This window comes from Lissotriton helveticus, chromosome 2_1 (genome assembly GCF_964261635.1).
Source record: "Lissotriton helveticus chromosome 2_1, aLisHel1.1, whole genome shotgun sequence".
NCBI lineage: Eukaryota > Metazoa > Chordata > Amphibia > Caudata > Salamandridae > Lissotriton > Lissotriton helveticus.
The window spans coordinates 1,344,343,835-1,344,367,017 of NC_136059.1; the positions used below are offsets into that span (position 1 = coordinate 1,344,343,835).

Genomic DNA, 23,183 nt, shown 5'->3' on the forward strand with positions numbered 1-23,183 from the left:
CCACTCAACACCAATCTACCCCACCCAATCCACTCTACCCCACCCCAACCCACTCCCCTATACCACGCTACCCCACCCCAATCCACCCCACCCCAATCCACTCATTTCCACTGCACCCCACCCCACTCTACCCCACCTCAATCCACTCTACCCTACACTACTCTACCCAAATCCAATATAACCTACCCCACCCTAATTCACTCCATCCCATTCTCCTCTACCTCACGGCACTCAACTCTTTTCCAATACACTGCACTCAACTACTTCCCAATCTACCCCAATATATCCCACTCCACTCTACACTGATCTAGCTCACTCAAAGCCAATCTACCCCACTGTAGCCCAGTTCAATCTACCTCACTCCTCTACTCCAATTTACACAAGTTTACTCCACTCCAATATACCCTAATCCACTCCAGTGTACTTCACTCTACCCCCACACCACTACAATCTACACAACTCAAATCTACCCCACTCTACCCCCACAATTCCATCCTACTATAATCCACCCAATGTAGCCCACTGCACTCTAATCTTATTCTAATCTACCAAACTCCACCCCAGTCTACCCCAGTATTCCCCAATCTACATCACTCTACTCCACCCACTATACCCCACTCCACCCCAATTCAACCTACCCTGCTCCAATCTACCCCAATCCATCTCAATCCACTCTACCCAATTCAAATTTATCCCAACCAGCTAACTTAGCCATGCTGAGCAGCAGCCACACTGGTGTACATAATGGCTAAAACGCTTTGTCAAAACTAAAAGCTCTCTTAGGCGAGTCACTTATAAAATGTTCTAAGGACTAAGGAGCTGATTACGAGTTTGCCGGTCAGACTGCCAGACACCTTTTGCGGCCGTCGGGAGAATGCACTAAGCTGATGGCATCCCAACCACTGCATTACGAGTAAACCTCCGGGCCAGCGTGGTCTTTAGGCAGTAACATGCTTCAGCTTACAGAGTGAGCCTTAAGGCAATGCAGCACTGCAGCACTGCAGCGCTGCACTGTCATTCGCTCACTGTTGCCAGGCACCATGTCGTGCATGGCACACAGTGTGCTCACGACACTGCAAGCATTGGGGGAACAACCTGGGCCCCCAGCCACAATGCCCAATGGGAAAGCGCACCCAGGGGCCCTCTTTGGGGTCCCTTCCCTGCATTTTCACCTGTCCACGGGAATCCTAATTGGCATGGCGGTGCCAGTATCGGCACTGCCTCCAATTCTCCCCTCCCTCCCTCTTACGGAATCCAGGATCCTGGTGGTGGTCTTGAGGCGGACTGCCCGCCATGTTCAGAATTGGGCGGTAGGTCTGGCTACTTGAGTTAAAAAAAAACCAAGCATTTACAATGCAACGGTTTCGCCTTTGGAAAAGTTTGAGCTATTGGCATTGTAAATGACAAAATTTGTATTTATGTGTTGGTTTTGAGAACAGATAAATAAATGGCATTGTGATTTACATTGCCAATACCTCTAACTTTTCCAAAGGCGAAACCGTTGCATTGTAAATGCTTGTTGCCTTTGTAAACCAATAAGGGTTGCCTGGACTCTTTACACAGTGTACATCGTTTTGGACCACTATATAAAGAGCCAGCTTCCTAAGGAATTGTTCAATAAGACATTAACTTGTTTATGGCTTGGACATGGAGGAGACTATTCACATCAGTATAGTCAGACACATTTTGAGAGGGTGCTACCAGAGGATAACATTACCCATATGGCTGGAGTTTTACAGAAGCTGGTATCTACTTTCAATTCTGCAATTTGAAAGCGACACCTAGTGTCCCGCTTACTATATTTTGACTGCTCATCCAGTGACCTGCCATCAAGAGTCCACTTACGCGCAGGAGAATATGACTGGTGAGGACTGGAGTGCAAAACGGGAGCCATATTGCCATTTGTTGCCTGTTCATTAAATGAATGCACCATGCTGGAGCAGTTTGATGGAGGCACTACAAATGTGCATGCATTGAACATGCAGTGCACAAAGGCGTAACTGTGTTGCCATCTAGCCAAAAGGCCAGAATTCAGGGGACAGGTCACTTGGTTTCCCCCAAAGAACAAGTGAGTAGCTTACTGCAAATAGCTGGTGAGGCAGCTCACTCTTTTGTGTGCCAAGAAAAATTAATACCACTTAGAATCTTTCACAAACGTGTTTTAACATGCTGACTTGCATCTCAAGAACCTCCAGTAAGCGACAACAATTGGAAAGCAAAGCTTTGCTAACATTTTACCTTTTTCTATATAAACTCAAAGGGCAGACCTCTGCATCAAGTAACTAGTTGCCATGTATACAGCGGCAGAGAACTAAGGAATGAAGAGATAGTTTCTGCGGTAACGTACAAAAAAGTGATGGCTGGAGTGCTTAAATTAATCTCAGCCACTAGTAATTACTTGCGGCAGCATACTAGTCCATCGCTATTCTACAGAACTTGCCATCTCAGTTTGGACCCAGCCATATGCAAATCGATCGCAACCCTGCTTCAATGGGAACAGCCCAGCCTAAACTGCCAGGTCATCCCTGAAATGAACACAAGTAACCCAAGACCGGTTTCACCCTTATTACGGCTCATCTGTCAGGTATAGCTTGGTTTCAATGGCACACTGTGCAGGACACCCACATATGGGAGCGACTGCAACTCTTGCCATCCGACTGAAGCATCCGAGCCTCAGTGGGACAGGTACACCCAGACAACTCAAAAATAAAGAAAGGTTTTAAAGAATCTGCAAACAGTAATTTCTGTTCTTTAAACTCTGATTCGAGTGGAAGTTTATTCATGGGCAAGGGGGAGAGAGTCAAAGTGAAAAACTGTTCATAGAATTCCTGCTCAAACATCTCTTCGGTCCATCTTGTTTCTTCCTCAGTAATCAAATCTGATATCCTGGTATTAGGGGGCCACCTAAATACTTGATTTAGGGGCGTTAAGGGGAGTGAAGGGTAGTAGCCAATGGGCTACCTACCCGTGGGGACACTATACCCCCTAGATGACTACTTCCTGTGGGGAGTGGGCATCACCCTGCCCAACAGTTCCTAATTTCACCACAACCAAGATGGTGAAATTCTAAGTTTCATGTTCACTTCATGTAGTCCACCCTCGGGATACACTAACCTGGAGGTGCAACACGCCTCCTTGCATAGCTAATTTCCCACCTCTTCTTGTGCCAAATGGGCCACAGGTCAGGGTGTGGCATCCTCCAGGTCTGGGGGAACCCAGGCTCGCATATTAAAGGTTATGTGCTCTTCGCAGCTCCCTGCCTCCACATGCTAAATTAAAAGCCATCCTGTTGGAGGAGGTGTAAACACCTCAGCCAGAGCAGGCATTGTTTCGGACCTCTGAGAGCGGGGCTCTCACCTCATGATGGGGGGGGGGCAGAAACTCATCTGTGGTGGCAGGCTGGACAGGACCAGTCAGCCAGCTCACTAGAGGATTAGTAGGGTTCAGAGGGTACCTCTAAGGTATCTTCTGGGTGCATGTATTAATAAATACACAACTGGAATCAGTGTGGGTTTATTAATACGAGATGTTTGATACCAAATACCATATGTTTCAGTGAAGTCATTAAGTAGCTGGGTAACTCATTTTGATCAGTGCCCAGTACATACCTTAAGATGGCTTCCCTGTTCACTTGCAATTTCTAGTAACAGCATTTGACATCACAGGGGATGTCTGCTCATCCAGCTATGTTCTTATATAGATTATAATGCACCCTGCCTTAGGGCTCCAAGGCCTGCTGTAGGGGTGATTTACTTCTAATAAATAAAGTGATTTTGGCATGCCACACAAGAGTGCGCCATGTGATGTTATCACTCAAGGTTTGAACCATGTCATGCAGTCTGCAATGGCAGTCTGCATGGAACATGTGTGTGGGTCGCTTAGGGTGGCATAAGATGCAATGCTGTCCTTAGGGACCCTCTTTAGTGCCCATGTCCTAGGTACCAGGGGTACAATTTACTAGGGACTTACAGGATTGCTAAATGCTATAGCAAATTGTAAACAATGTTTTAAGGAAGGGGCAGTGGCAAATGGTCCTTTACCAGGCCTCGGTGCACTGTCAGAGTCAAAACTCACCTTACGAGTGGACAGGGACTTGCTCTACCAATTCCAAGATACTCTTCTAGTGGGTTGTGTGTTTGAACAGCCATAGGCTAATCAGACAGGAGTGCCTCAAGATGCCCAGGAATCGGGGACACCTTTGGTCCTCTTCCACACGGGCCAGGGGTGAAGGGTGAAGCAGTGTCCTTTGGTGTTGGGTCTTTGTCACCAGGTGCGGTCGCGGTAGAGGGAGCCTGCAAACAGAGGCTGCAGGTGGCATTGAGACATCCACAGCAGGGAAACCCAAAGTGGGCTTCAAGTCGATGGTCTGGGGACCATGTTGACACAGTCGTCCCACTTCAGCTCAGGCTAAGCGCCTTAGGTGAACTGGTGCTTTCCATCACAGGGTTTCTCAGTCTTGGCAGCCTCACAGCTCCGTCTATAGTACCTGCATGATGCAGGAAAGCAGTTCCGATGAGCCACAGAAGTTCTTGGTTCCTGGGTGAAGTGCTGGCAGGTCTCCCAGCTGCAGGACAAACCGTCTTTCGGAGTCATTGTCAAAGTCAACCGGCAGGGTTGGCTCAAACTCAATTGATGGAATTTCTGTTCTTGCTTTTTATAACTCTTTGCGTCCATCTTCTTCTTTCAGGTTGGCAGGATCTGATTTTCGGGCACTTGGGGCTCCCCTAAGTACTGTATTTAGGGGTGCTAGGGGAGTGTAGGGTTATAGCCAATGGCCTACCTACACTTAGGGTCACTACGCCCCATATATGACCAATTCCTGTGGAAAGTGGGTATAACCCTGTCTATAATATGCCATTCTGACTAGCTAAATTTCCTGCCTGTCCAGGTTCTAAAGGGCTATGGACAAAGAGGGTCAGCTTCCTCTTTGAAGCTCCCCTGCCTTGGAATGCTAGTCTGTAGGTCAACCTGTGGGAGGTGGTGTAAACACCCTCTGCCTGAGCAGGCTTTGTTTCTGGCCTCCTGAGAGCAAAAGGCACTCGCCCTCAGCGGTCAGAAACTTGTCTCTGGTGGCAGGCTGGCAAAAAACAGTCTGTTAGCCCACCAGTAGCTGGTAGGTTTTCAGGGGGTACCTCTAAGGTGCATGCCATAATATTGTCTTGTGTGCATGATTTAAAAAATCCAATACTGGCATCCGTGTGGGATTAAGATGTTGGATACCAAAATCCCTATTTTCAATGAAGCCATCATGTAGGTGGGGAACTCTTTTTCACCAATGTCCAGCACATGTACTCAAAATGGCTTCCCTGTTCACTTGTACAGGCAGCAAGGCATAACTGCGCATACAAATATGTCCTCACGTTTAGTATAGTGCACCTTAGGGCTGTAAGGCCTGCTGTAGGGGTGACGTACCTACACTGCATGCAGTGTCTGCAGGCATGGCACACAGGGATGTGTGCCACGTTGTGTTTTCACTTTTGTCTGCACCAAGACATGCAGCCTGCAGTGACAGTCTGTATGTGGTTTGGTGAGGGGTCCTTTAGGGTGGCGCAATTCGTGCTGCATCCCTTAAGAATCCTTGTTACCATTTACTAAGGACTTTCAAAGTGCTTAAGGTATTGCAAATTGGGATAGAATTGCACAGTTTTGTGAAAGCAATCGGGCACTGGGGAACTAGTTAACCGGAACCTAGTGCACTTCTAGTTGAAATCACATCAAATACCAGGCAAAAAATGGGGGTGAACCAGACCCAAATAAGGGGGAGGAGGCGACCTTCAACTTCGACCTCCTCTAAATAGAAATAGTCACACACTGAGAAGTAGGAGAGTATAAATTGTTCTTTTAAGAGAGGTAGAACTGGCAAAGTACAAATCTTTGAAAAACTGCCCTCACCCACAACCATTTGTGGCATGCTTCATCATTGGGCTGCTAAACACACCTCTGCTCAGACCAACGCACAGGGTGGAGCAATAGGGTGGGGGAGACAATACAAACATATAGAAAGGTCAGGATCATAAAGGGAGTAAGTGCAGACAAACTAGTTAAAACTGACTCCGGGCTGACCCAATGTCGATTTTATTAACCCCTTGCGTGTGGCGCATTTTCCCGCTGTGCGCTGAAGTTTTTAAATACCCGCGGTTAATGATGAGCTCAGCTCGTCATGAGCGTACGAGAGGTGTAACTCGTGACGAGCTGAGCTCGTCATGAGCGTCGAAGGGGTTAATGGATAGTTTGTCTGCACTTACTCCCTTTATGATCCCGACCTTTCTACTTGTTTGTATTGTCTCCCCACCCGATTGCTCCCCCTGTGCGTTGGTCTGCGCAGAGGTGTGTTTAGCAGCCCAATGATGAAGCATGCCACACATTTTTGTGGGTGAGGGCTGTTTTTTCAAAGATTTGTACTTTGCCAGTTCTACCTCTCTGAAAAAATGGGGGGGGAACCATGGCACTATCCTGCAAGTTCTGCTTTCCTTTCTTGTGTTTTTATTTGGACATCATCTTACCAGAGGACTTCGACACCGGAGGCAACCTCTTGCAGCAGAGACAGCAAGAGCAGTGCGGGTTTGTGCCTTCGACTTGGAGCAGGGGTGGGTCTTATGCAAGGACCATGACTTAATTCTGTGTTCAGCAACCTACAGCTTCGCTTCCTGGTCCCAGATTGCCTTTGGCTGCATGACGATGTAGTCTTCGCACGGCGGAGTCATGCCCCGAGCCGAAACACCAGACACACCGCATGTGGGTCGGTGACCGACATTTGTTTCCTGCAGTTGTTGCCTCGTTTCAAAGCTGTAGTTTTAGGAGGAGACATTGTTCCCTTGCACCCTGTATTTTGTTTTGAGAGTTTTAGAGAGACAGACGAAAGAGGGAGAGAAGCTTCAGATCTGTGTTTGAAGGCACAGAAAGAAAGGAACTCTTGTTGGGGCGCAGGTGTGGTGTTTGCACGTCATTCCATTTTGGCGTTTCCTGGGTGTGACAAAACCAGCGCATAGCCACAGAGCGCCACCTAGCAGAGTGAGGGGGCACTGCTATGAAAAGTTTCCAGATCCAGTCTGGAGTATGGGGAATAGTCTAAAGGTGAGAAAAAGGTAAAGCATTCTGAATTCAACATCAGAGGAGTAACTTGTGCTGCAATTTTGCCTAATTCAAAAGTAATCGGCTTTAGATGCCTGTCATGTTTGTAATTGGCATAATTTAAGCCTCACTGACCGAACTTCTCTGCAGGGTCTGCTCAGGCATGAGCTTTCAAATAGTGCAAAATGCCACCATCAGCAATGGACAGCTTACTAAAACAATTTGTTGTAGTCCACTATGAGTCACTCTTTTGTCAAAAAATAGTAGCGAAAAATTTGGCACTCATATCACCTCACACTATTGTGCATCAATTTTCAGCGAAGAAGTAGGCTGGTCTTGTGCTTGGCTTGTACAAAGGAAATAAACCACACATTTTTTTTTCTCTTTGCAAGCATTACCAGCTATTTGTAATCTGAATTATAAGCATATAACATTTGGATTTGGTCTGTTCACTAGGGGACAGTGGAATTGATCTAGGAAGTATTTTTAAAAAAATCAGCTGATTGTTGAAGAGCTTTCATTCTAACAATACGTCAATTATTCATGCCTTTTGCTGATGCCTTGAGCTTTAAAGGGCAAGAAGAAATGTCCCTTAGAGTTGCGTTTATCAGTCAGGGAATCTGCAATTGCGTTGCTGCTAAATTTGTGCTGCAGTGCCCTGCATGTTTTATCTGTAACTGTAAAGTTTATGGCAATAGTTAATTCACTTTTAAGTTCAGCAAAAGTTTGAGATAACAAGAGTATTAATGGCTTCGGAGAATATATTGATGTCCTTTTTTTAGCAGGAGACTTTTTTTTAAATACAGTTATTTTATGAATTGCTGCATGTATCACAATAATCCGGGGTTACTTATAATCTGGTACCCATTCTACTTTTCATACTCCTTCCCCACCAGGCATTTCCATGCCAGCTCCTGTCCATGATCGGAACCGAGTGAGGCAGTGAAAAAAGCAAGAAATTATGTTTTTAATAACAAGACAAAAGATTCTGGAATCTAAGGAGGTGGGGCATAGGCATCTCCCTTTTCAGAGAAAAGATGTAGGGGTAAAAAAAAGAAGCCGAATGCAAAAGGGAGTCAACCATGGCTTAATTTCTGAGACAAACTCTGACCCCACTAAAAACACTCTTCCATTAAAACAGAGTTGGGGGAAGGATAATATGAAAATAAGTAACAAGAAGTGTGCGGGTGGTGGGGGATGGTGGAATCAAACTAATTAGACAGTTATTTCAGCACAGGACAGACACAGGAACATAGAACACAACTGCAGTTAACAAGCCGTAATGAAAAGTCCCAGGACGAATTTGTCCTGAAGAATGACAGTGGGTTTTAAGAAATGGATCGAGTATCCCATAGTAATGCATAGCAATCCTCCGTGCATATAGTAATAACAAGCAATGGCATAGCCAATAGGTCTCGCATTTGGGACCTTATCAGTATTTAGTTATGCAGCAGGTCCCGAAGGCGAGAACTATTGGCTAGTGGAGTGGTGTGGCTCACTGGTTAGAGGCAGCAGACCCGTAAGCAGAGAACGGCCTGGGACCAGGGTTCAATTCCCGACGCGACAGGGTCGTGGACCAGGGTCAAAACGGACTCGATAATTCTTGCCTCGGTGCCTACTCTAACCAGGGAACACACTCGGCAACTCTGGGCATTAAGCTTGCCTCATCTCTACAACGGTCCCCCACAGACGCCGGGGATGCCTGGTTTCACCTTGGAGATACCCAGAAAGGGACCATCTCACAGGGAAAACCAGGACGGGTTCCCCAGCGGTCTTCAGCGCCAGGATACTCCATGGAGTCGCAGTGCGCTTTACAAGTACACCCACATTTACATTTACATTTACATATGCCAATGCTTGTTAAAGTTTGCATGTGGCTCCTTCGAGCATTTTTCAGCCCTACCGATTTCTCCGCACCTCCCTCCCTGTAAATCAACCACTGCTCTCGCATTTAAGCAGGAGTTTTCTTAAGTGCAACATAAGCTTTCGTGCTCTCGAGATGCGGGATGAATACTACTGAGGGTCTATAAATCATGAATACAATAAATCAGGTTCAAATATTGGTTGGTCCATGAGATGCCACAATTCGCATTAGACAAGAGAAAGTAGGCTTTATTTATGGCCTGCAAAGTTTGTGCTAAAAAAGGTAAAGGGGTTAGCTAGATCAAAGCGCCAATGTGCCTGTTGCAGATCTTTGCATATGCCCGCAGAATATGGATTGGAATCCTGGCGAGTACTGTTGGCTCACACCTTCGTCTTTTCCAAATTGCTAAGAAACAATTATTATGGCTGTTCTGTTACCACTCCTCGTGGAGCCTGGAACAGGGAAATTGTTCTCACAATGACTTTGCAAATGGTTTAAATTTTAAATTGCAGACGGGGGACAGAGTGAGCTGCGGTCCCAGTCTGGGTTTTGGTGAGTGAGCTAGTTTGGCTGTAACACTCTGCTGATGAATGTCCCCGGTCAGTAGGCCAGCTATGTGACATGCAAATGTGTATGTGTGTGAGGCAGTTCATGGTGCAGTCCGCAGCCGAGTGCTATACTAGCCAGTTAATTATATGTTGCGGGTGTCTTGTATGTATGTTCAAAGTTCTGTCAATCGTTTTCTGCTGGAGGACAATCTTTGCAGAAAAAATAAGGACTAACGGGGCGTAATAACTGAATCTGAATAGAGCTGTGAAGGCTCAGGGTTTCTTCACGCCTCAGACACCTCACAGGTGAGTTCGGGGCTAAATATCTGAACTGTTCCCATGAAAGAAATTTCAGCGACACTAGTCACGGGAATCAAGACTCAGGGGCACAACTTTTGCAGTTCACACTGAAGCAGGATCTGTGACAGCCCGATCTGGCGCCATGTAATTGTATTTATATAGCGCTTACTATCCCTGCTAAGATACTCAGTGGTTAATCTAGTGGTTATGGTTGGTTATTCCGATTAGTCGTACTCTCAAGAAAAAAAAATTATGCATTTACTCCAGTTCCTTTGCGGTATATTAATAACAGATAGGTGTGATCATTAGTGGGGGCTATGTGGTTTCAGGTGAATGATTGGGGAAATAGGCTGGCGGAGATTAGGTTAAATTAGGTTATAGGGATAGGGTTTTAAAGAGGAGAGGTTATGATGTATAAAATGAGGTATAAGCCAATTGTACAATTACAATAAGAAACACTTACCTCGATCCTCCCAACTCCAGTGTGGGGGGTGGGGGGGGGGAGGAGCTCAATCCGCAAGGTGATGCATGCCCTGCTTAGTGACGGCCCCAGCCCTGCTACTAAACTTGCGAGAGCAGGGCCTGCCTGTGACCCCAAACAATGGATGGCAGGGATAATAAGCCATCTCAAGATCTTGCAGAGGGAAACACTGGAGACCTAGTGCGTTGGGGACCCCGTAGGCCAGGCCGCCAGACTGCAGCAGAGCTAAGCCCGAGCAGAGCAGCACAATGGACCCAATCTGCAGCCGCTTAGCTCCACACTGCTCAGGAAGAACCAGTGCTATGAAGTCACCTTGGACCTGGGGAGCCATTAGCAGGCCTGGGCGTACTTGCAGCCCAGGCGAAAAAGAGCCGATAAGTGCCCGAGTCCTAATAAGCTAGCTAAGTGATCCCAGACAGTTAACTACTCGCTGTGAACTCCTGCTGCATGCCTTTGTACCCCAGCCTGATGTCACCCAAGCGTGCTATGAGTCTTTGTTAGTGATACCACATTTTCTGTGCCCAGCCTCACTACTGGCTACACTGCCATTGCACTACGAGTTGCTGGTGTCTGTATGCCTGAGCATGTGTGCTACAGTGTGAGTGTCTGGTTCTTCCCAGCTCGTATTCTCCTTGTAAAACAGGCAACGTGCCCATCTGCCCAGTCTGAGTATGTGGTGCCCCCCCCACCCCCGACTACAGGACCCCTGTATCAAAAACTTGCGTGCACTAATTGACAGACACCAGGCCCTCTGTATACTAACCTGTGTGCCCTGTGATCAAGTCGTAGTGTGTGATGTCAAAGGGTGCACATCCCAAATGCCCACTTATGCCCCCTGCTAAGTGTGTCCAAATGCGAAACTCTGTGTTCCTAGGCTGTGCACCCTTTTCTGAGATGAAGCTCTTGATTGTGGGCACTCCCATCCCAAAGCTGAGCATACCCAATGATGTAAACCAGAGTACCCATCATCGTGGCACTATGATCTGGTTTAAATGTACGGGGCTCAACTACGTATCAGAGAGTATCCATTTTCAGCGTATGATCCCCATCGGTTCAGCTGTGTGTTATTTTATATATGAATACCTGAAGGGGAAAGAACGAAAACAGTTACAAAATGTTTAGGTTTTTTTGTCACGCTTTTGACCCCGCACCTCGCTTACTAGCCCCGCCCCCGTTGCACACAGCATAACAGTTCCCCTTACGTTTTTTTAATGCACTTCAACCGCTGTATACAAACACTCCAACCAAAGTGATAGCACAAAGGCTGAGCGGCTCACTACCCGGGCCGGAACTGCTTCCCTCAAACAGCGTATGATGTACGAGGACAGCCGGCAGCACGCGCGCTATTGCGCATCCCAAGGACACCGGGGCCTCTGAACCGAGATAAGCCGCAGAGGTTTCGAAATGTCACCAAGGCCGAGGTCAGCGAGCACGCTCTCCATCCGAGACAGACCTGTCAGATGTGAGGAGCGCCATCAATCATGTCAATAACAGAAACACGACCTATGAGATGGCTTAAGGGCCACGCTCCTACTACGAACACAGTCGTTTCCAGTAGCATTGAGGATCGCAGGAAGTCAGAGTCAGGCACTGAAGGGTGTGAAGAATTGGGCCTGACAGGGAGGCCTGAATGTTTATTTACTATCAGTTGTTTGTAAAGTGCAAAGTAGGAACCGAACCGCGCCAAACCAGCCTCGAGGAGACAGCGAGGGGCTGAGGCTCGAGGGGAAGTCGTGGGGATACAGAAAAGGGCTCCGAAGCAAGAGAAATAGTGGACAACACGTTGTGAAATAGGATCAAGTTTACTTACAAGCCGTGAGCGTGCGCGTGCACATCCGGAAACTGGGAGCGTCATGCTTGTCGTGGGGCAGGACTTCCGTCTTCTGAGGGAAGCCCGCGCCCACGGAGTGGATGGCCAGGAGCAGTGGTGATGCGGGGCTCCCATGCCTGAGGGAGAGCCCCGCGGTGGCAGCAGAAGTCAGGAGTGGCGGCTGAGGCCACTGATGCGGTAAGTGGGGCTTAATTGGGGGGGGGGAGAGGCGGCGGTGTGTGTGCTCTGTGTGTGTGTGCGCGCGTGGGGGGGCGGGGGCAGTGGTGTGTGTGTGTATATGTATGTGTGTCTGTGTGTGTGTGTGTATGCGCGTATGTGCGTGCCTTCGGACGGCCTCAGTAACGCTGTGTGTGTGTGTGTGTGTGTGTGTGTGCGCGAAGCGCATCCACATACCCCAATCGGTGCATGCCCCAGTCTGTACCACTTGGCAGGCCAGACGACGACAATAGGTCTCGCTGGCGACTGCGTCGCCATATGCGAGACCTAAAAATGTTACTTACCCTGTAAGCATCAGTTTGTAGCGTTTAATGCGATAGATATACAAGTTTGGCCTACTACTGCCATCTTGTGTTGGGCTTGGACGTTTGTAACTTGTGTTTCTGTGAAGTCTTTCAGATCACGAGGTATAGTGACTCCTCCCTTGGTAGGAAATGCGCATGGGCCTCGAATCGATTGTTAAGATTTATTTTATGATATGAATTTAGTTAATTAAATTTTCGCCTGCAGAAAATAATATTCTGTGACTTCAGGGAAATATGATTCAAAGTCAGGGCAGTTACACAAATGTTTCCTAATATGATGTACATATATGTGGTGATAAAGTACAATGTTTTCACCAGTGGGGATAGAGAATGAGTGCATTACCATCTACAGTCAGCCACTAACCAGGGGGCAGGTGTTAACATGAAGCAAAATAGATAAGCACAGGCAAAATGTCCTATCATCTCACTGGTGGATACCTGTACCCAGTATTATCCATGCAAGATTCTTGAAGACTGTGCTTCAAGATGGGATGCTAGATCTAAAGTAGTCGTAGATCTTTAACACCCATTTTTCAGTTTTAACTCCGTTTATACAGAAAATGTTCCCGTTCACCTCGCCTACAAAAAAAAGAAATTCAGTGTCCCGAGGTGGAACGCTGCATTTTGGAGTCCCCCACTCACCCATGCAACTAAGCAACTACACACGCTGAATTTTCAGGAATTAATCTTTTACATATGTAAATTTAAAACGTTCATGTGTATCTTAATGAGACATTCAATAATATTTCCGAAATTACAAATGAAAATGAGCACAGGAACACACCAAACGAAAAACATACTGCTTGATGTCTCTAACAGTAACTGTCAACCTGTCTTGGCGAAGTTAGTTTACTCAATTTTCCTAGTGGGTGATCTAGATGTAAGTATTTTAGCAGATGTACATACCTTGATTCATATTATAATTAGTGCTCATGCTTTTGTGCCAGCTTTCTGTGCCCTCAGTGTACTGCAGTATTACAAAAGAGGTCGCAGATGCTTGTGTGGCTTTTCTTCAATATGGTTGCACTTGAACTAAATGGGTGCTATTGCGATCCTAAAAAGGCATGCCCTCATTTTCATGGAGGAATGGCCCCCTCAAAAAGAAGCAATCCTTTCCCTTTTACACCTGTGCCATATTACAGATGCCAGTAGAATGGTAAAGAGGCCTTCAAGAGGTGCGCTGACAGTGCGCCACATAGAGGTGGTTACAATCAGTACGTCCTGTGAGTGTGGCCTTTGTAAGGAGCCACACTGGTCCCCAAGTCCTTGCAGAGGTGTTCCACCGCAGGTGGGTGGAGTCACTGTCTGCACCCATTTGCAGGGGAGTCGGTCTCTTTTTTAATGAAAGCTGGGTTGCAGTCTTAAGTGAAAGGCAGACCGGTGGCTTGAAACAGTTGGTCAGCATTTCATTAATGTGATCTTCCTTGTGCATGTAAAAGCAAATTTGCTGTGATATGGTGCACTTATGTTGTCTGTGGCCGACAAACACACTTAAGGATGCACCACAGTGCAGAGTGGGACAGTGCACCATATCTGTAATGTGGCCCTTTTTGCTTGAGTGACAGAGCAAGTGAAGAGAAAGGGACCACAATAGAGTATACCTTTAGAAACTTTGTCCTTGGCCTGAGAGATGACAAGTGTAACATCATCAGGAGCATTGTGCAGGATTTCCAGGGCTGAATGGTGGCTGACGCCTTCTAAGCTCACGCTGTTCACTGAAATCAGGCGATCTCCTGTGAAGACATAAAACATCCAGTTAAAATAGACTTGTTTCCAAGGAAAGCACTTAACTAGGTGTTGGAAGAACTACAGAAGCTAAACTCAATGACTGTTGAGCTACACCATGCCTCTGTACTCTCTTGGCAAAGCTGAGGCATGGTCTCCTGTTTTAACCTTGTCTTGTAATTACAGGTGGGAGTAGAAGAGAGGAAGGAAGAGAGAGAGAACGAGCCATAGAGTCTGGGTGCATAGTTTTAATAGTCCTTCCCTCTACGATGTGTTTTATCCTGCTAGATTTGTGTCTTTCAGAACTGGGCATAAAGTCTCACATGACCCATTAACAGTGACATGTCCAGTGAAAAGCAACCTCTATTTTGGTTCATTAATTTTATTCCCTATGTACTGCCCATGTCCCAAACATTCTCCCTGTGGTACTGTCACACTTATTCCCACCTTGAACTCATTTGATTGGCAGCCTCATGGGAAGCCGTTGATTTCTCACATTCTGTTGCCTGCTGATCAATGGGACTCTAGTGCCCTTTAAACTTTACTTTCCATAAAGATTTGAATATGGAAGCACCCATTATAAAGGAAACAAACCGCCTTCTCCTCAATATAAGTCCCATCAATTAGACGACATGTATATACTTCCAATTTTGCATTATGTAAGCACAGCAAAATAATAATGTCATTTTTTTCCTTGCGCAACAATGGATTTTGACTGTTTTGGTGCAGCAGTACATCGCTTCTGCATTATGGCCCTGTTCATAATGGGCAGCGCGCTGTAAAGTTTCTAACTACCTAAAAACAGACTTACATTTGCAGATCACGTAGGAATCTGCATATGCCCCTCCTCCTTCAACAAATCATTAGAGGCAGTAACCTGGAACTGCCCTGCTGCTGTCTTAACAGCAATTGGGAAACAACTGTCCTTCAGAAAACTCTGTATATACTTCTGAAACATATTTGAGATAATTCAGTTCATTTTCTGTATTTTTATACAGCCCAAATATTCTACAGATTTTCAACCCTAGAGGCCATTACACTGTATGTGGCACAACCTAAATCCTGCCTATCATGTATTTATTCAGATACTCCTTAAACTGGGCACATGGGACGATTGAGTATACCAATAATTTGAGGACACTCCATGTCCACAAAACTCAAGCGCATATAGGTCCTGGAAAAATGCAGTCTACAATGAAAATGTACGTCAATCAGATCTGTCCAACTCTAGGCACTTTACTTGTGAATAGCCCTCCAGATACACCAATGCAGCAAGGTTGGCAAACAGGGCCTCTTTCACTACTTTAAGGCCATTCTGATATCGTGGGAATGTGACTCTCTAAACCAAAGTACACCTTCCACCCCAACCTACAATTCTGTACAGATCTGCACTTTTTCTTCATTATAACATATTAGCTATCTTTAAAATCAATTACCTAAATCATATTTACATGACTATTGAACATCTCAAATAAATGTTAGCACCAGCTCTCTAAGGAATCTATAAATTCACTGCAAGTCTCTCAAAGATCTCTGTGAAAAAAAAGATGTGAATTGCAAAGAAAGAAATTCAATTTCTCCTCCAGTATCCTGAGCCTTCTGGATTCTGTCTTCGCCTCACAATCACTGGATGAAGACGCCCATGCAGGGATCTGGGTTGATACCCTGGACATGGCTATATCATAGTTGACTTTGTTGAATCTAGTGTGGCCTCAGAAAATATCTTTTAATATAACAGTTTGAATTGACTCCCTCAGTGTTCAGGCAAATCAGAGTTCTTTTTTTAAGGTTCACCACCTGCCTTGAAATCATTCCTAACAATTAACACTGGATTACCTCTTGCAAATCTCCATGTATATCTACGAAAAACCCATTAAATGTCTTCTCACCCCTGCTGACTGTTAAAAAAAATTCTATCTTCAATATCACCCTCATGTCAATCAAGCACACACCTTTATAACCAAAGCTGCAATAAAAATAACAAAAAGAACACAGCCAATCCTACACCTTAGATTGCTGAAACTCCATAATGACAATATTGATGCTCTTTTCATCACTGCTAAAGCCATAATAAACTAAAACATTCTAAGTTTTTGATCACCCTTCGCTAAAATGTCTGCGAGGCACCTCAAGCAATATCAGGAGTGTTAGTGCTAGCTTTAACTTTGTGACACTGGATGATCTGTAAATAGAAGCAGTAATTCTGCCTATAACAAATGTGCTGTACTCTTTCCTGTTACAAACAACCAAAGTTGGTGCAATAGATAACCTTCAGCTAAATTAGGTTTATTTACCATTTTATCAACACGCCAAATGCCAGCTATTTCAGGAGTCAGGTAGGTAGGTAAGTATACTTGTAAAGCGCACTGTTACCCCATCTCGGGGTGTCCTGGCGCTGTATACCGCTGGGGAACCCGTCCTGGCTTTCCCTGTGAGATGGTCCCTCCTGGGCACCCCCAAGGTGAAGCCAGGCATCCCCGGCGTTAATGGGGCCGTTGTGGAGATTAAGCAAGCTGTTGCCCAGAGTTGCAGAGTGGGACCCATGGTTAGCGTAGGCACCTCGGCGAGAATTATCGAGTCCGCGGACATTGACCCAAGACCCTGCCGCGTCGGGAATTGAACCCTGATCCCGGGCCGACCTCTGCTTCAGGGTCTGCCGCTTCTAACCAGTGAGCCACACTTCTCCACTCACTGTCACTGGTGGATGGTGCCAAAATGTGAAGCTTGAAAGTGTAGGGATGCCTTGTGAACCACCTGAACACATCCACATTGGTTGCTGGGAAAATCTTGTTACCCTCAAACCCCATAGCCTAGTTTATACAGGTTTAAAAGGCAAACCAACTAATGGTCTATCTATGCAAATCTATTGTTTCTTCACTAGCTGTAAAAAGCATTCTTGCTCTTACATCAGCTACCTGCACACCCAATAGGGACACATTATCCGAAGAGAAGGTTGAGTTTTAGCGAAGTGCATCCAGTTGGAAAACATTTATGTTTAATAAAAAAAAATCTATCACCACCCTTTGTGAACTCACTCACTTTCACTTAGTGGGCTCTTTATAATAAAGAACATGCTTACGGACAGGGTAGGTCTGCACAACATGCAAATGATAACATACTAACATCTTGCCTAAGTCACTTCATTATCCACAGAGTTGTACTCCTCTTCTTAGGAAGGAACAGACCTCATCACATTTTCAAATTGTGTGAAAAGGGTACCGTTCTCTTTCCATCCCCTGATTTTGAGTTAGACCCAGCTCAACAGCATATAGTCGTATTCAGTTGCAAAACACCCTGAGCAGTATTTTTAATGGTAAAAGGTGTACACTAGCCTAATGAGGCACCCACTGAGGATGGAAAGAGTTTCCTACAAGACAACAGCTTCGCTTTCAAATCATCCTGTTTGCAGGTGTATTATTCACAGATCCAACAAATGCACAATATTCCCCGGCCTCAATCTGGGAATTGCCTTCTAAATTCCTCCCCTCAATGGCATGTCTTTTCAATGCACACCAGACCCTTAGATATCTGGAGACATCTTCATTATTTGGGTCACACTCTCCAATAAGCTAATCTGAAGTTATCAGACTCATCTCCTGCCAGGTCAATCAATTATGAAATCATACCCGTTTTTAAACACCCATCCAAGTGTGCTGGGCCTCCAGGAATAATTGAGCTGATAAAGATGCCAAGGTCTAGTTTGCCGGCATTCTCACCCCCTGCGATCTTGAAGCCTAAACAAAATCAAAATGGTTATCAAGTCACTGATACTGGAGGCCTTAGAAACACGTTTACATTTACATTTTTCTGTAATGTAGATATGACAGTATAGCTCTTCTTTAATGTCTTACAAATTATATTGCATTGCAGAGGACCACACAGAAAAATTCATGAAAAAGAATTACATGTGTTACACAAAAGACTGCAGTAATACATTTGGATATTACCTGCTAAAGCACTAATGTATGAATGTAGACACAAAACAAACATTCTCATAAATTGAATGTCCAGAGTGACCTATAGTGTAAGGGGAACAGGTGTGCTGAACACAGAGGTAGACATGAGAGGTGGTGCCTGATTGCTATAGCACAAGCACACAATTCACCACTTTAGGATCAACAAATGGCAACATGTGGGAGGTCTGCTCAGATACAAGAGGCATGGGTTGTAACTACCATGTCCAATTACACAGTGAGAAGGCACAACAAGAACTGGAGACATGGACTGTGAACAAGTTTTGATCCTCCATTATATGATTATACTGCTCATTCCTCCCCCTCCAGTAAACTTCAGGTGAACTCAGAAACAACTGAATCACTGACATGAAAAGAACTACGATATCACTTTCTCATATACAATACAATACCCTTCATAATATTCATTCAAGGCAACTAAACTTTAAATTATGTGGCTCCAGCTCTCTGCAAGTTATGTTACTGCGACACTTAAAAAATATATATTAATGTAATGATTTTTCGGAATAGAACAGAACCATAATTTTTTAAGAAGCATGTAGGCAGAAGACTATCTAAAGGTACAAAAAGCCCTCCTAAATACAAGTCAAAGAACACAGAAACGTTTAACTATTGTCCAATGATCCACCTAAACTGACTAGAATGTCCAAACAACCTACCAGCACCTTGTGTGCCTACAATCAACACTAAAGTTTTCTCTTTCACTCAATAATCCAAACAAGTGGTTTTCAATCAGTGTAAAACCTATGGCAGGCAGCTGCAGAAAGTCAATTTCAAAATTGGGTTTTCATACTTCTCGAAACTGATTCCACCCAACCAAAATAATCGTTTAATTTGAATAGTATACTGAAACACATCTTTAACTCAATTTTGATTTTTGATTACAAATTTGGAACAGAGAGGAACATTTGTTTTTGTTAATTTAATTCTCTATTAGTGTAACCAGACGTACCATAGCAAATAATTGGCAACCTGACATAGAACAGCTCAAGATGGCATTCTAAATTCCTTGACAAGTCTTTGTAAAAATAACACCATTATCTTGTGGGGCAATCCCATGATGAATTAAAAGGTAAATGTTACTTAACCTGTAAGCATCTGTTTTGAAGCGTGTAGTAATGTAGATTCACATGCTCTGCATACTCCAGCCATCTAGAGTTGAACATTTTCAAGTTGTGTTTTTTCTAAGAAGTCTTTTGAGTCAAGAGGTATAGGGTGACTCCTCCCTTAGTTGGCAATGCGCATAAGCAGTTTTTGATTTGTAGAAGAATGAGTGCCGGTGCCAGATGCTCTGCTCAGAAGCTCACCAAATACCAAGGTTGAATTGTCTTAAATTCACCTCATGCCTCTTTAATCCACTTCCAGACCCTCTCTGCTCCTTATCTCACTCCTGCAAGCCCCGGTTTGCTCCCTTTGTGACCATTTTCCATTTTTTCTTCCTCCGTCTTTCAGCTTTGTACGTTTTTCTCTCTCTTGCTCTTGGTTAATATCAGAGGTGGAAAAGTAAGTGCCGGCTGGAGACAGCACCAGTATGCCTTACGGCTCCTGCACACGGAGTCTAAATAGATGACTGCTTGCGCAGTGTTCAAATATCTTTATTGGAGCTGGTGCATTCGATCCAAAGCGATGGTCTGAATCCCTTGTCTTAAAATCTACTCAGTTTGGGGTCTGATTTTAATTGCACTTGGCTTTTTCAAACATGTCACTGTCCTTTTAATGTGTACCATTGTCTATATAGACCACATTTGTATTGAGTGTCTTTTCTCATTTAGACATATGGCTAGTCTGTGTTGTTATATCTTATAACTTTTTAGTTAAATCTGTACACCTGGCACCTTTTTAGGTTAGCTCTGAGATTTAGCATTTTCATTCTACAGACTTATATATCCCCCCCAAAGAGCTGAACTTATAAACTGTGATGAGATTGGCGGTTAGAGCTCTTTTATGTCTTTTATTGTATTTTTGTTGTTACTCATTAATTTGTATATGTGTCTTGTGCTTTCATGGTTGAAAAATATACGGAATAGAGTACTTGATTATGAACTGTCAGTACCCAAAAATAAGTATTGGTGGGCCCTCACCGGCAGAAATTAAGCACTGTGCAAGGGCTCCCATGTTAGATTGTTTTTTTGCACAGTAAGTGAGAGTGATATGGAGTGGTGAGTGAACACAGTATGGGGCTTGTGTGCATTGCAAAAGTTGAACTAAGAAAGGGAAGAGATATGTAATCAGAGCCATATGCTGATAGAGCAAGATTTCGCAAATTACGCGACTTGCTTGAGTCATGAACCTCGAATTATGTATAACTCTGTAATCCAATTGTATGTCTTACTAATTTCCTTTATTTTTGGATGTACGTGTATATTAGTGACGCTTGCCTATGTGTTTTACTAATACCAATAACCTTTGTCTATAAAATGGCCGCCGCTTTAGAATTTTCTACTGCGCATGCGTTAGTCACACTCACGTGACGTGACGTAGTTGCAGTTCTGGTGGGAAAATGTGCGCATGCGTACTTGCCTTTAAAATGGCTGTCTGTATACTCACATGGTGAAGCTTGCGCAGATGCTCTCGTGTTATTGTTTGTTGCACTAACCCATAATTGCATAGTATATTTTATAGGTAAGAAATAAGGTAGCTCTTCATGACACACACATGAATTCATTTATATTCTATGTATTAATTTGTTTTCGCTTACTTTCCATGTACCGCGATAAATGGGGGGTCTGAATGAGACGGGAACCATCTTGGAAGTCCTTTCTGCGCATGTCAATATCGCAGAGAGAAGACGGCCTTGAGCAGTGGAACTCAGCCAGCTGGCAGCCACAGTCAAGATGCTCCTGTGAACGCCACCTCTGACCCAGGAGGATGGAGCAAAATTGTTCTTCACTTGATACATTTGTATATTTTCTATTGTATTCTGTCAAATCTCTCATGGGAACCCCAAATCTACTAGGCGGTTCCATAAGATGCAAATTGAGACTTGTAGAAGTTTGTTCTGATTGGTGTGTTAACCTATCCTACTTGGGGACCAATCGAAATTGGGGATTCTGACACTTGCAACATTTGGGGGGTGGTACACTGACCCAAAAACAGTATAACTAGCCTAGGTTTAGCTAGAGAAATTGTCCGACTTGTCTGAATAGCTGACCTGTCACTGACCCAACGCACTCAATAGGTGACTGAATACAGAGCGCTGCGGAGCACTCTGTCCGAATTTGACCATAGACTCTAAGGTTTTACTAAACCTTAAGTGCTGGCGGAGCACTTTGCTGGGGAGTTCGCTAACCCAATCGGGGTTCTGACTGATAGCTGCAGAGAGGGTGGAGCGCAGGCGTTGCTTCCGAACTGCGGGTGCTGGTCGTATCCTGGTGGTCCTGTCCTGATCCTAATCTGATTTTCCTGTCCGGTCCTGGGGTGTCCCTTCTGCACCTGCTGTCCCATTGATGACTGTTCTTCCGTGGGGTATTTCCTGTCCTTAACTGACCCGTGGCCAGGGTTGGTTTTCACACCAGTCTAGGTAAATATCTTGCTGAAACTCTAAAACTGCACCTTTCTATTTTCTGTCTTTGCTTCAATAAAGACATACCTTTGCACATGATAATTTTCCATGCTTTTCCGCAACCATTGCATCTTATGAAGTCATTTGCATTTAATTTCATAGCGTGGTCCTATGTTACCCTACCTTTTAGAAATCATTTTCTCCATTTCAGTTTGCAATTTCCTGATGTGGGCTATAATTTTCTCATATAAAACTGATTTGAAGTAACGCTCCTAGAATTATAGCGTGTTTCCATTTTCTCCTTTCTATAAATGTATAGGAGTCCTAGTTTAATTCAGACTTATGAAGTACGTCCCCATAGTATACGTTTAGTACATGCATAAGCCTGTCCATTTATAGATGTCCTTCCTTGAAATCCACTTTAACCTCTACTTAGCGTGTTCCCTGTCTCACTATTTTTAGAAATCTAAATGTTTGCCCTTACTTTGTTCCTTTATGGATATGTGATTTTCGTCATCTTGATTATTGACTGCCTTTTAACTGTAAACCTTATAATTTCCGAAACTGATTTCTAGATAAAATTCTCAAAACTTCCCAGTTGTCCGTGGTCATTTGATAAATATCAAAGTTATTTAAAGTTGGGATTGTATTATTTTTCCTGCTTTTCCTTTTACAGCTAGCTCCCTGACCCATCGTGGTCATAGGTACCCGTAACGGTGGTTGGTAAGTCGGGTACTCTAGGAACAATCGAAAGGACTCATGGTTATTGGTAGTAGATTGTAAGGTCATGTGATCAATGTATATATAGTGAATTGAAGTATATGGGCCCGAAATCTAAGTGGTGAGAATATTGGTCGGGTGACCTGCGATCTCTATGTAATCAGAGCCATATGCTTCCAGAAAGGAGGGTGGGTGCATGTTGATCTACAGCACTACACGCTACAAGCAGATGCTTACAGGGTAAGTAACATTTTCCTTTCATAGCATATGTTGATGTACATACAAAAACCCTACATAGACTTTAAAGCAGTACCCTTCCATGAGACGAGGAAGTGACTGCTATGCTGATACAACTACACAAAACGATAAATGTACTGAACACGGCTGAATATCCAATCTATGAAGCTAAGAATTAACGGTTTTATGTTAAATAAAAAAAAAAAAAAGAAAAGAAATAGGTAAGACATATATAGAATTAAGGGCGTATATATCGTATGTGAACGAAGTAGATCCAGAAGATGTCGGAATGCAAGCTGCCGGCGGATTTATTGTGCTTGTTTCTCATTAACAAAGTTGTAAATATGTGAGGTATTGCCCTGTGAGCGATGGATGCAATATTGTTTGTATTGTAAATGCGATAATGACG

General features: G+C 44.4%; 1 protein-coding gene across 8 annotated transcripts in view; it reads right to left on the reverse strand.

Moving 5' to 3' along the window:
• PTPN13 (protein tyrosine phosphatase non-receptor type 13) overlaps positions 1-23,183 on the reverse strand; it is a 1,030,035-nt gene that overhangs the window by 442,900 nt on the left and 563,952 nt on the right. For all 8 annotated transcript variants that reach the window (XM_078676288.1, XM_078676281.1, XM_078676285.1 and 5 more), the window contains 2 exons: positions 17,968-18,075; positions 14,218-14,349 (listed from right to left, as the gene is read on the reverse strand). In XM_078676288.1, the coding sequence (XP_078532414.1) occupies positions 14,218-14,349; positions 17,968-18,075 (240 nt within the window). The remainder of the gene's footprint in view (positions 1-14,217; positions 14,350-17,967; positions 18,076-23,183) is intronic.